The 14848-nt window shown below is 35.1% G+C and overlaps 1 protein-coding gene and 1 long non-coding RNA gene across 2 annotated transcripts in view; one reads left to right on the forward strand and one right to left on the reverse strand.

Moving 5' to 3' along the window:
* The window catches only part of LOC139036017 (uncharacterized), a 381278-nt gene extending 373262 nt beyond the window's left edge, over positions 1-8016 (reverse strand). Inside the window, exon 1 of the long non-coding RNA XR_011488704.1 lies at positions 7743-8016. This is a non-coding gene — a long non-coding RNA (uncharacterized lncRNA). The remainder of the gene's footprint in view (positions 1-7742) is intronic.
* AGR3 (anterior gradient 3, protein disulphide isomerase family member) lies at positions 1237-14041 on the forward strand. Its single transcript, XM_020879454.2, has 8 exons — positions 1237-1471; positions 3809-3940; positions 8237-8300; positions 11607-11659; positions 12183-12259; positions 12490-12553; positions 12989-13072; positions 13817-14041. Exons 2-8 carry the CDS (start codon positions 3832-3834, stop codon positions 13864-13866), a joined length of 501 nt encoding a protein of 166 aa, XP_020735113.1. The 5' UTR covers positions 1237-1471; positions 3809-3831; the 3' UTR covers positions 13867-14041.
* Positions 14042-14848: the final 807 nt, after the last annotated feature.

Consider the following 14848-nt stretch of genomic DNA (forward strand, 5'->3'; position numbering starts at 1 on the left):
TTTACTATCTCATATACATACGTCTTCATAGAACAAAACTGCACATTCCTGCCTTGAAGAGACATGATGCAGGAACAATGGCTGCTTTCTTAACTTGATAAAATCAAGCCAGTACTATATCCAAAGTTAAAATACTAGAAGGATACTCTTTAATGCCAGAAGATAACCACCACCTCCACTCTTTAGCAGTACATTTATTAATATAATGAATAATCAAAAAAAAGAGAGAAAGACAGTGAGGGAGGAAGGAAGACAAAAATTTGTTAAACAACCACCTAGATTAAAGATCAGCCAACTTTTTCTATAAAAGACCTGAGAGTAAATATTTTAAGACTTCACGGGTCATATAGTCCCTGTTTCAGCACCGCACTTCTTCGTTAGAATGCAAAAGTAACCAGAGACAATAGCAAGACAGTGGACATGGTTGTGCTTCATTGAGTCATTTCCATTTGTAGATACTGTCATTTGAATGTCATACAATTTTCACATGTCACAAATTATGATTCTTTTGATTTTTCACCCAAAAACATTTTAAAATGTAAAAACCACTCTTAGCTCTTGGTCTGCACAAAAACAGACGGGCCAGGTTTGAAGACTCTGCCCTAGATCACTTTAACAATAATTAAGTCCATAAAGTAGAACATGGTAGGGTAGGTAGACGTGTGTCTGTTGGGGAGGGGGTGAACAGAAAAAGACAGGCAGTACTGGGGAAGGGCAAGAGAAGTTTACTTTCTTTTTGACACAACTCCATACTTCAAAAATGCTTTTCCATAATTATAGATTAATTATAAAAAATTCTTTTCAACTATTAGATAAATAGAGTATCTAATTACCTGCTTTCCTTTTTTTTTTCTTGGCACGGTAAGGTAAGGGATTTTATACAGAGTCAAACTATTAAAATGTCAAATTTTAAAACAGCATATTTCTCTTTTTCTCTTTCTCAGAAAAGAAGGGGCGATCTGCTCTCTTCAGCTATTAATTCTAGTTCTGTAAAGAGAGTAAACCTTAGGAATTCCTCTTTGTTTTCTATCTAATCTCAAGCCTCACTGACCTTTCATCGAGAACAATAGTGCACACACAGTTCCGACATTCATACCAGCTCCTCCCTGCCTGTCACCTCCCCCCCAACCTTTTCCTGGTGTTGAACTCCAGCCAAACATTAAATTACCCTGGGAAGTAAAAGGTGGATGAAAAGAAAAAGTACAAAGGTGGTATTTGGCCTCATTCTATCAGGACACTCAATCTGAACTTAGAGAAGGAAAGAAGACACTTTCTTTCTTAGTGTGAGAGCAGGAGAACTGGAGGAGCACAGATTTTTCAGACAAGCCTATTTTTATAAGCTTGCAGGTGGACTGTGCTCTTGTTTCAAGGCAGGTGGGGCTCTAGATCAGGTGTGTGTGTGTCTATAAATCCACACCCATTTTTAACCAGAAACATCCAGAATACACTTCCAGCAAGAGCACTATTTCAGGTAAGCAAGCAAAATTTCCAGATTATTTAATCAGGGGTCAAGCTCAGTTATATTTAAAGGATCAACTTTTCACTGTATAACACTGAGGCCTTCAGTAAGTCAGAGGGAAGTTCAATGAAATTTTTCTTCATTTAATAAATTAGATTTTCTTTGTTGGCTTCATACTTTTATTCTCTACTTGTATTAATGTTACTATAATAAATTAACATTGATCAAAGCAACCCTTTAAAAATTATGCTGCAAGTAACAATTGTTCCTCTCTGTTTTCTTTTTTTAATTATCTTATTGAAGTATAGCTGATTTATAGTATGCAAGTTTCTGCTGTATAGTATAGCAAAGTGATTCAGTCATAAAGGATATATATGTAAGGAATATAAAGAATATATATATACATATATACATATATATATACATTTTTATTTTAAATATTCTCTAAGGGGCTCTCTTCCCCAGGAAAGAGGAACAGAGGGATGGAATGAAAGTTTGGGGTTAATAGATGCAAACTTATATATAGGATGGACAAACAACAAGGTTCTACTGTTTAGCATAGGGAGCTAATTTTAATATCCTGTGAAAAGAATGTAAAATTTCACTCCCTCTTTTCTTGTACAGAGAATTTTTAAATATTTAAGTAAATGACATATGTTAAATTACTTTTGAAAAGTAAAGTACTGTCAGAAAATGCTGCCAGTGTTTATAACACCTAATTGTAGACATGTGGTTATTGGCCTCCGAGTGCAGTGCAAGCTGTTCCCAGCACATGACCATATCATGTTCATCTGTGTCCCCCAATTAGATTAACCCAGGCATCTGATACTGGAGGATTGTAAGTCATTCATGTTCTATTCACCAGGGAAATTACTACTCACCCAAAACATTAATATATAACTTGACTGTCTTCATTATAGAATACATTTAGTACCTCTTTTACAATTTATCAATGTCAAACAGAAAACAAATATTTTGATTTAAGTAGAACAGTCTGACAATCATAGCTAATAAGTTGAAATCTGAAAAAAATCAGTTCCTATTTAAATTTAGCAGCTTTAAACTAAGAAAAAGGTGAAGTTATAACTTCTTTTGATAGCGATGATTCTACCTACTTATTTCTTTCTGTATCATAAAGAATTTTTTCTCATGCTTCCTCCAGATTAACTGCTTCTTAACTCCTTGCTTCTAAAGATACCTGAAAGAATCTTAAGGCAACTGGGGGCTCTCTTTCCCAGAAAAGAGAACAAAGGCTCATAAAATTTTACAGACAAATTCAGAGATTTTTGAGACTTCAGGAGCTCAATCACAGATTGTCCAAAAGCTCCTTGGACCCAAATTAAGACCCTGCCTTAGATGGTTGCTTCCATTTCTCTACAGCAACCTTCACCCCAACAAAGCCTGCCCTCCCCACATTGGACTGTGTGCTCCAGACTCAACTGTCTTTATCCCCTACTAAAATCTACCCTTTCTTTGTTCCAATCTTCACAGTACAAGATGACATCCATAAGGTAAAAGATGGCATTTGGAAATGTTTTATAGTATTACCAAGTTATAAGAACTTAAACTGCAATACTTACCAGTAACATGATTATTGTTTAACAGGGTTTCTCAATACAAAGAAATTTACGAGTGAGTCCTTTCCAGGTTAGGAAAGAAAATAATTTCAATAGAACCGAAGCAACCATTTTCAATCCAGGAGAGAACCAAATGCACCACTGGCAAGAGAAAGATACTAAAATGAGAGGCCTGATGTTTAAATAGGGCAGGGTTGCACAGTGAAGAGCAAAATGCTAAGTAAAAGATGGGAGGATAAAGATAAATGACCATCAAGGAACTGAAAAGCAAGAACCTCCATATTCCATTTTTCCTCTCATTTCCATTTTAAGCACTAATTGTTCATGCCTCATCTTCCTGTCTTGGCATAAAGTTAAAATGGTGTTTTAATCAAAAGGCAAAGATTATTTATGCATGAGACTTGTCACCTTCCCACTGCATTCAGCAGGGGCAAGCACTTTAATCAACATGATTTTATCTGAGATTTAAAGCAGCACTGTAAGCACTCAAACACTGTCAGAAATAGGCTTTGGGTGACTATTTGGGTGTCAACCTCATTGTACCGCCCCCAGGAAGCCCAAACACTGTGGCTTTTCATCAAGTGGACTTCTATTGAATTGACTGCCTTTTTACAATAATTTAAAAATAAAATGTGAAAGTTCCAGATGGTTGTACCATGTCAACTCACATAAGCAAAGCAACCTGTCAGCCTAAGTTTGGTATAACTCTTAACAAATGTCTTGATGACAGCCTGAGGTAACCTACTAGGTTCTGACATTTTTTACCATCCAGTTCTGAAGGATTCTTGAGAAGACATGATGTCACACTCAGCTCTGGTCCTCTGCCTCTTATTCATCACAGTTTCCTCCAACCTTGCCATTGCTATCAAAAAGGAAAAGAGACCTCCTCAGACACTTTCAAGAGGTACTGGAATTTCATTTTATTTTCTAAACTCAATCATTTGGATTGTTTTAAAATTCATCTGTTGCTCACAGTCTAGGTATAAAACCAACTCAATTAACTGGAATTTTTTGTTGTGTGTCACTTGAAAACAGGGGGAAAAGAATCCCAGAAAGTATCAGTTAATTTTAAAGAGTGAGCCAAATCAAATGAAAAAAAAAAAAATTTACTGCATCTTCTATAGAAATAGTGCAAAACTAGTTCGATTGCAAATAACTTTGGTAACCAGAGTCCTAGAAAATTCTGGAAAATTCTATTGATTGATATGTCATATTGATATCCTAAACGCAATCAGGATTTCCGTAGAATCTGTTCCAGTGCTCTGTCCAATATTTATTCAGGCAAGAAAATAATTTGAAATGATTTTATACTGGGATCCCTCAAAAATTATTTTATCTCCATCCTCCAAGAATTCTGGTTAACCAAGTGTTTGCTATGCTGACTCCAGGTAACTGCTATAGTATTTTTAGACAACATGATCTAGATTTGCCAAAGGCTTCACTGTTTAGAAAACATCTATTGTGCACCAACTGCTTTACTTCATCCTAAGAAACAAATATATCTTCACCTGTAAAGAAATATAAACAAGATTCTCAAAATTGATTCCTACATTTTCAGCTATCAGAAATGTAAAGAAAATCATTCATCTGCACATAGCTAATTCTAAATTAGTAGCAAACCCAAAAAAACACTTGACCAGTACTTGGAATGGCAGTGTGAACTAAGTAATAAACAAATAAACTATAGCATAATTTCAAATTTGAAAATATTGACTTTCTATCCAGTTAATCTATCCCTTAATAAAGGGATACCAGCCAACTGCTCATCAATATTTAGCCAAAATAATTAATTCTGCTTCAGTTTAAAAGCACAGAAAGTCTAAAAAAATCAGTAAGCTTTTGAAAATTAAATAAAAGAGGGAAATATTTTCCTAAGTGTAATTTATCATATGATCTCTATATATACACATACAATAGTCATAAAACAATGAACTCAGTAGCCTTCTATTGCCAAAGACCAAACTAGTCACTGCCTTTAAAGACCCTCAAGGGCTGAATTAAAACACCACGTGTATCACCAAGTAGCACATGGAGCCACTTAGAGTGGGGAGCAGCACCAGTTAAACAGAGACATTGTTAGGGAGAAGAGGGAATATTAATTGGAAAAAGTTAAGAAATAGTTTAATATAAAAATGAACCCTAAAACCTTAACTTTCTTTGGAATTAAAAGAAATGCTCTGCAACCACCACCTGGCATACAGTAAGTATTCAATAAACACATATTGAAGATGAATGAAACCTCAGATGACAAGTAAAAATAGTACTGAATTATGAACTAAGATCATAGCATCCAGTCCCATCACTTCATGGCAAATAGAAGGGGGAAAAGTGGAAACAGTGACATATTTTATTTTCTTAGACTCCAAAATCACCATGGATGGTGACTGCACCATGAAATTAAAAGACACTTGCTCCTTGGAAGAAAAGCTATGACAAACCTAGATATCAAAAAGCAGAGATACCACTTTGCTGACAAAGTAGTCCATCCGGTTAAAGTTATGGTTTTTCCAGTAGTCATGTATGGACGTGAGAGGTGGACCATAAAGAAGGCTGAGTGCCAAAGAAACAATGCTTTCTAACTCTGGTGCTGGAGAAGATGCTCGAGAGTCCCGTGGACTGCAAGGAGATCAGACCAGTCAGTTCCAAGGGAAATCAGACCTGAATATTCATGGGAAGGACTGATGCTGAAGCTCTAATACTTTGGCTACCCGATGCAAACAGCTGACTCATTGGTAAAGACCCTGATGCTGGGAAAATTGAGGGCATGAGGAGAAGGGGGCAACAGAGGATGAGATGGTGGGATGGCAACATCAACTCAATGGACGTGAATTTGCCCAAACTCCAGGAGATAGTGAAGGACAGGGAAGCCTGGCATGCTGCTGTCCATGGGGTTACAAAGAGTTGGACACGATTGAGTGACTAAACAACAACAATGAACAGAGACCCTGAAGACAGTTTAAATTCTGTACCACCTTTGGCCTATTGTGATTATGAGGTAAAGTGTATAAAAACAATTGTAATACAATATGACTGTCTTGCCAAGCTATGAACAAACTGTTTGAGAGGAGGGACTATACTCCTCCACCTTTTACAGCCAGTGCCAAGTGGAGCAAGGCACATAGCAGATGTTCCTTTAATGTTTGCAGAACCAAGTTCGCCAAGGGCAGAGAACAGTGATTCTTCCCATTGCTGACATTCTGGCTTTGAATGGTGTTTGCAACAGAATAGGGAAATTAAGTAGGAGCCTAGTCTCACTGGCTGTTTCCAAAGGAACTTTTACCGAATGCTAAATGTAGCATTAAGTTACTACATATGCTCAAGCAAAGAAAATCCTCCAGGATTACTATAGACAGGAATGATTCCTGCTAAGGGGGGGAGTTACTAAGCTAACATAAGTTGGTCTTCCAATGCCCAGCTTCTAAAATCAGGCAAAAAAAAAAAAAAAAAAAAACAACAACCACATTTCTGGTAAGGGAGTAAAATAATGCAGTCACTTTGGGAAAAGTTTCCTAGTGCCCCCAGAATGTTAAAGGTACAGTTGCCATTTGGTCCAGCAATTCCACCTCTAGGGATATACCCAGGGAAAATGAAAACATACGTTTGCCCAAAAGTTTTGCACCCATGTGTTCACAGCAGCAGTATTCATAAAATCCAGAAAGTAGAAACAGCCCAAATGTTCCTCAAATGATAACTGGATAAACAAAATGTGGTATAGTGTTACAATGGAATGGCCCAAGAATGAAGTCCTAATACACGCAATGACCTGGATGAACCTTGAAAACATCGTACCAAATGAAAGCATCCAGCCATAAAATGCATCACATCCTATGTGATTCCACAGACACAAAACATGTGGAATAAGGTAACCTGCAGACAGAAAGTGGATTCAGTGTTTCTTAGGGTTGAGGAAATGAAAGGATTAGGTGGTGATAACTGAGTGGGAAAGGGTTTCTTTTTTCAGGTGACAAAAATGTTCTCTTAATTATTGCGGTAATGGTTGCACACTATGTAAGCAGACCAAAAAAAGTATCTACTTTCCATAGATGTATTGTTATTAATTATATTTAATAGGCTCTATTAACAAACAAACTAAAATCTGGCAAAAATCATGCAATCATATTTATCTCGCTTCATAATTCTGCTTCATAAGTCCTGGCCATCTTCTAAGCCATGGTATCAAGACAAGAAACTCCATACAAGAAAATCTGAGCACAAACCAGGCTGCAAATATTTCTATTTTCAAATTAATTCAATCTTTTCCATCTGTAGACTGAAACATTTCCAGAAAATACTCTGAAATACTTTGTGCATTCTCCTTGACAGTCTTTCTTCAACCACTAGTACACATCCCCAACTCCTCACATCACCTCTTTAAGAACCTATTTAAGTAGGTTCTCTCTCTACTCCTTGGGTTCTGTGTCCCTCTCCTCCCACTCTTTTTTGGATGCTTCCAAAACAACTGTGTTTTATTGGTTTATCTCTCAACCATGAAATTTCCACAGCAGAATTTTTTACCTGTTAAAACTCAAAAGCAAAATTTGGAATTCTGTTGTTTTTTTTTTCATGACGTATTCTGATTTTAAAGGCATCAACATCTCTCAGTACTCAAGCTTCAAGGACAGTAGACAGTACAGTCCAACATATTCGTAATAGACTGACAAAGTATGCATGGGATTCCCAGGTGGCGGTAGTGGTAAAGAACCCACCTGCCAATGCAGGAGATGCAAGAGACTTGGGTTCAATCCCTGGGTCTGGAAGATCCCCTGGAGGAGGAAATGGCAAACCACTCCAGTATTCTTGCCTGGAGAATCCCATGGACAGAGGAGCCTGGCGGGCTACAGTCCACAGGTCACAAAGAGTCAGACAGGACTGAAGCAACTTAGCACTAGCACTTAGAAACCATGCAGATCAACTAGTCTTCTCCTGTACAACCTGAAACCAGAGTTTTTGCATGGTCCAAAGATATCTTACCAATCACCACTAACCATAATAGCATCTACTGAACACTTACTGGGTTCAAGGCCATGGGCAGTTGAGATGTGAAACACAGTTGTACAACCTCAGCACTATCGTCTAAAAGGGCACAACCTCTTCCTATCCACTTGCAATCACGTATCCTCTACACCAAACTGCACATGCGCACTTCAGAACTCTTCAAGGGTCTTAAGTTGATACACCTGATTTCCCTCTTCTGTTTTAGGATGGGGAGATGACATCACTTGGGTGCAGACTTATGAGGAAGGTCTCTTTCATACTCAAAAAAGGTAAAATACCTCTCACTCAGCTTTGACAGATGATACACATACCTCATCGCTGAGCCAAAAAACTGGCCTGTTCGCTTTTGAAAGGACACAGTAATAATTTGCTCTGATATTGAGTGCTGTTTAAACTAAGAGTTGCTATTAAAATTTTTTATAAACAAGAGTTCAAAATATCCTTGTATTAATTCTTTAATAACCCAGGCAATCTTTTATACTGAGGAATAACTGACTTAACATTAGTGTCAGACATACAAAATAATGATTGGATATTTGTATATATTGCAAAATGGTACAGCAATAAGTCTAGTTAACATCCACCAAGTAAACTTTTGAATATTAGCTGCATAAATAAAACAGCTTTACACACTTGGTATTATACAAGCTTAAACAGGAACCTGGTTTAGAGCAGGGCTTCTCAAGGCTGTCTGATTATCAGAACAATTCAGAGAGCCTTCTTTAAAACCCACATTCATGGTCAGTCAGTCCAGTACTTACTGAGTACCCACTGCTATGTGCCAGGCACTGTTATGTACTCAGTGACCAAGAGTGACATGATTTTTATCCTTCAAGATCTACTGACTTTGAGGGGATAGAGCTGAGAAACTTACATTTTTAAAAGCACCCCAAATATTTATCAAATATCAAAAGAGCATTCAATTCAACTCTTCAAAGAAAAAGGAAAGATTCCAAATAATTGAGTAACACACTCTCAACACTGGACAAACATTACCAAAAAACACAGAAAAGTTTACAGAATAATCTTATTATCAAAGAGAAATGCAAAAAGCAAACAACATATTAGCAAAGAGCAACCAGCAGAACACTTAAAAAATATACTCTGATAAAGTGAAATTCAGTTTGGGAATGCCAAAAGATTCAAGATTAAGAAATCTATTAAAATAATCTAATATTCATAAGGACACAAATCATACAAGTGTCTCCTATCAACATAAATGGTGAAGAGGCATTTACAATAATGCCAAATCCATACTGGAGTTTTTTAAACTTTTATTTAACAATATCAATTTATTTCTATTTATCCTAACAAAGAAATAGCCATCCCAATACAAACAACAGCAACAACAAAAAACCTAAACACCCAGTATCATGCTTACTGGGAAAATCAATTAAAGTATCCCACTGATGGGATTCTTTAATCACCACAATTATTAACATTGTTCTCGAGACACCAATCAATGCAATTAGATGAGAAAAACTTAAAAAGGAGAGTGTGAAAGTATCTTCATTTGTAGATGTTGACTGTGTACATGAAAAACTTGAGAATCTACTCTAAGTATTCAGAAGTATGAAAATTAAGTTAAATTAGATGAGACTACCCAGAAATCAATGGCATATATATATAAACAAAATTAAAGGACTTCCCAAGTGATGCCAGTGATAAAGAACCTGCCTGCCAATTCAGGAGACGTAAGAGACATGAGTATGATCCCTGGGTCAGGAAGATCCCTTGGAGGAGGGCATGGCAACCCGCTCCAGTATTCTTGCCTGGAGAATCCCATGGACAGAGGAGCCTGGTGGGCTACAGTTCATCGGGTGACAGAGTCGGACACAACTAAAGTGACTTAGCACACACGTGCATAAAATTAAAATGGTTAGATAGCAAAAAAAAAAGACAAAATTACTCAGGATAAATGACAGAAAATGCATGAAATCTATTATGAACTAAATATACTACTGAGAAAATGACAAACCTATGATAAGAGTTCTGTGTTCTTATATAGGAAGACTCAACATTGTAAAAATTTCAATTCTCTTTATACTTCAAATTTTTTAAAGACAATCGCAATATATTAGTACAATTTTTGTTTAAAAAATAATTCTAAAATTGAAATGGGAACATAGACACAAATAGTTAGGAACATTCTGAAAAAGAAACCAGTGGGGACTAGCCTTTAATCAATATGTAACATTTTACCAAACTACAATAAAACAATATGTTACTGGTAAATGAACTGAACAGAATGGAGAGAATAGAAATAAAACCAAATGCAACAGAAACTGTGTTGGTGATAAAGTAGCATTTTAAATCAGGAATAGGGGACAAAGAGTATATAAAATAATTACTATTAGAATTTGAGAGTCATGTGGGAAAATAAACTTGGATCCATACCTTACATTTTACACCAAAATAAACTACAAAGATTAATTATAAGGATGAAACCATGAAGGTACTAGAAGACACTATTGCAAAATTTTATTTCTTTAAATTCTTGGAGTATGGAAGGACTGATATTACGGTGAGGCATGAGGGATGTCTAGGATGCAGAAACAAACTTAATTTTTTGCCCTCAGTCCTACTCTTGCCTCACCTTTGTATTTCTTTAGGCTTGAGTATCACCAAAGTGAAAAAGGGGAAAAAAAAGGAAATGTGAAGTTGGTAAATGTTAGCTTGCTATGTTATAAATTTTAAAAGTTGTAGGATTTCTTTTACCTAAAATTAATATGAATTCTAAGTTTGAGAATTAAATGAAATTATGAACAACTCAAAGTTTCATATTTTCTTTGAGGTGTATTTCATATAATTATCTCTGTTCTTTTAAAGATTTATGATTTATATTTTTACATTCATCTCTTTTTGGAGCCAACATCCTCTCAAAATTAAACGTTAAAAAATACCTTATGTATACAAATCATAATTCATTTATCCTTTACTATAATCAACATTCTAACTTTTCTCTAATTCTAAACAGTAGTCAATTTACTACCATAAAGAATTTTTTTTCCAAGAGTTAAAATCAAACTGACACTGAAAAATTTATAGGAAGGGAACTCTCACTGAGATTCTGATAGAATTATGACAAGAGTGAGAGTTGGTAAAAATAACCAAATAGCCTTTTTGCAAAAACTAAAAACAGAAAATAAGTAAAAACTTTATTCTCCTAAAATTTTATACCACGTGTTCACTGGAAATGAATGTCTTGTTCATATCCTTTCAACTTTGGAGACAGAATTGACTCTATCTTTCTAACTATACTACAGTATATGTAAGAATGACCTGGTCAACCTGTTAAGCTATGATTCCTGGACCTCACCCCCAGAGATTCTGATTGAGTGGACCCAGAGAGAGTCAGAAAATTTACATTTCTAATGAGCTACATTTCTGGTGAGGCTGATGCTTCAGTTCTGGGGTTATCTTATGAATAACACTACCATAGATTTCAGCGCTGTGATTTGTCAACCTGAGAATTTTAATGTCTTACACAAAGTATGAAAACCTTAAATCTAATTTCCCTGTACAGTTTGACTCGAATGAATCACTTGGCTCAATTTCACACTCTCTCTGTTTAGTAACAAGCCACTGATGGTTATTCATCACTTGGAGGACTGTCAATACTGCCAAGGTAATTTATGCTTTTAAGATTGTATTGTATTTTCAGTATGAAGTAAGAAAGTGACCTAGCTACAAATTAAGAAGGCACTCAAAATTAAAAAAAAAAAACAGACAACTGATAGAGTACCACCATTTTACTAAGGGACTTACTGACTCCAACGATTGTTAGCAATCCACTGAATGTATTTATATTATGTGTCCTTCAGGATTTTATATCCCTCTGCCTCCCTGCCCCCCAAAAAGGTGGGAAAACTGGCTGAAAAGATGATGCTTTAACCAATGAGTCAATGAATTAAGTAACATTATAAAACTGGTGATTTCAATGTGATTATCCCTTGATGCTCCCCCCCAACCTTGGATAGACTGTGTCCCTCACTGTTTTCCAATGAGAGACAGAGTAGCAATGGGCCAATCAACTATTAACATCCAAGTTATAGAAGCAAACAAATGCAAAATACTACCTTTATTTTGATACATTATTTTAAAGTCATCTTGATCCTTGAAACTAACTGGCATTATATCTTCCCCCACAGCACTAAAAAAAGTGTTTGCCCAAAATAAAGAAATACAAGAAATGGCTCAGAATAATTTCATCATGCTGAATCTCATGGTACATGATCTCTACAATTTTTTTTTAATATTTCAATTCAATGGAAAAGTTTAATCTCTTTTAGTCTTTATTTAAAGGCAAAAAGAGCTATACAGTATTAGTGGACATTGAATGTTATATAGAATTGTAAGAGGCTAAAATATACAATTTACTGAAAACCTGTTTACATAAACTATTTTAAATCAAATGTTAAAAACAATCCAATAACATTTTTTTTCTTCTTTTGCTAGCATGAGACCACAGATAAGAATTTATCACCTGATGGACAATATGTGCCTAGAATCATGTTTGTGGGTAATTGTGTAATCTCTTCCCATCAGGTTTACAAAATCAGTAGCCTTCTTGCTTTTATTTACTTTCAAATGTTAGTTCAAGTACTATTCCTTTTAAAGCAGAGTCATTAGTAACCCAGTCCAACAACAGCTTTTGTTAGTTCAACAATCAGACTCATTATATCTGTATTTGCAACTTATAAATATTAGTTTTATTTTTAAATTAACTCATGCTATTAAATCAATCCCCAAAATACTTGCAGTACAATTCTCTAAACTATGTTGATAGAGAGCTGTAGCACACTAAAATGGAAATTCAGATTAACTCATCATGAATTAACATGTATGAAAACTGATTTAGCTTGTAAATATGCTTAATGTTTGTTTCAGAGATAGAGGCATGAATGATTTTCAGAACTTTTAAAAAGTATGTAAGTAACTTATATTTTGTGGGCAGATCCTTCTTTAACGGTCAGAGCTGATATAACCGGAAGATACTCGAACAGATTATATACATATGAACCTCAGGATTTACCACTATGTAAGTATTCTCAAATTATCTTAAACAGTGATGCTAGCAACACTTGACTGTTATAAGCGTGAGTGATGCCCTCCATCCGCACTTTCCCTCAAACAGTGCTTCCCACCCATCACAGTTCCTGGGATTGGCAGTGGTGGTTGTGGTTAAAATGCAAGCTCTTAGCTCCAATTGACATCAGAATTTCTGGGACAACTTGAAATCTCTTTTTTTCAACAGGGATCTCTAACAGTCCTTGTGATCACTAAATGTTAAGACCATCAAACAGGATAGAGTACACATTAAAATTACACTTTAAGAAAACCTGTCCATTCTTCTCATATCAAAGATCATATGTGGTTTCCTCAAAGTGATTAACAATTAAATCTCTTCCTCTTCCTTTAATGACTATAAGCAAGGAGATACAGCCTGACTTGAGACTTTCATTCTTAAGAACACTCACTATCAGCTATGCTTAATAAGATAGTTATGCCTGTCATTTCCAACGAAACTAATAAAAAATAGTCAGTTACCAAAACAGATACCCCCTCAAATCCCTCTGAAAAAATTCTTTAACATAAAGTTAATTAATCAGTTCTTAAAGGTCTAATCCCTAAATTTATGTGTACACTTTCATATAATAGTTTTTAATATTGCAAATAAATCCCCATATCTTTATAGTTGTTAAACAGGTTGATTTTAGATTCAGGGTTAATTATAAAATTTTATACTCTCATTTACTAATAATGTGTATTTACTTTATTACAGTGATAGAAAACATGAAGAAAGCATTAAAACTTATTCAATCCGAGTTATAATATATTACCTCTAAGAGGTCAGAGGTCATGAAGAAAAACTTCTGGTTAATGGACTAAAACTAAATGGGTGGGTACATGAATTCTGTAACATTATCATTTAGATTCTTAATGTGCTTGAATATTCTTATGAAGGTAAAAATATATTTTAATAAAAGTCAAAACCTGAGCATGACAATGTTGTGGTTTGCCTGCACTGGTAGCAAAGAAAGCTTTTCATGAGCTGATAGTTACAGTAGAGACCTAAGAAAAAGGCATCTACATTGGTTGTTTCTATTTTCTGATCTATCTTTCCTTCCACCAAGTAATCTAATCTTATTTCTGACCCCTCTATTACATAGAACATGCAAGTTAAGGTCATGCTTGATCTTCATGTCAACAAAGCAAATGGATTCATCTCTATCCACTTATTGTTTGAACTTTCAGCAGCGCAACTCTTAGAATTAACCATTTACTTCTTTTTATCCCTAATTATAATAAATTTAAATAATATTTTAAAACTTTAAATACGTTTTTCTTATTAGGTGGATATTTAACACTTAATAATTTTAAGAAGAACAAAACTGTCTCCAGAATATTAAAGTATTCCTGCAGCTAACTAGCTGAAGAGCAATCTATATACTCTGAAATTATCAAACATTCAACCACCAACTCAATTCTTCACAGGAAGCTTCTGGAGGATCATATTCATGTCTTCTATTCCTTCAAATAACAGTCCCCCCAAATCCTAATTTTTTTATGGACAAAATTTGCATCATCAGTTGGAGTAATTCTAATTCCTGATGAAAATCTCTTAATCAGCTGAGATTAATTCTCAGAAAGGCGAGAATGTTTCAGACAGGCAAAAATTATCCTAATCCATAGGATTTGGCTGCATTTAAATAACTTGAATTATTTTAGATACAAAGGTACACCATCTTATGAGATAGGTATACAACATTTATGATATTGATATCTAATTAATTCCAATGTTTCATGAGTCAGA

Source organism: Odocoileus virginianus, chromosome 1 (assembly GCF_023699985.2).
Source record: "Odocoileus virginianus isolate 20LAN1187 ecotype Illinois chromosome 1, Ovbor_1.2, whole genome shotgun sequence".
Taxonomy (NCBI): Eukaryota; Metazoa; Chordata; class Mammalia; order Artiodactyla; family Cervidae; genus Odocoileus; species Odocoileus virginianus.

Bases quoted from the DNA above. Each gene is read 5' to 3' on its own strand.
- AGR3 (XM_020879454.2), top strand. From the start codon at position 3,832: ATGATGTCACACTCAGCTCTGGTCCTCTGCCTCTTATTCATCACAGTT. The intron at 8,301-11,606 runs GTAAAATACCTC...CTCTCTGTTTAG, and splicing joins CTCTTTCATACTCAAAAAAG to TAACAAGCCACTGATGGTTA. The intron at 12,554-12,988 runs GTAATTGTGTAA...TTTTGTGGGCAG, and splicing joins GCCTAGAATCATGTTTGTGG to ATCCTTCTTTAACGGTCAGA.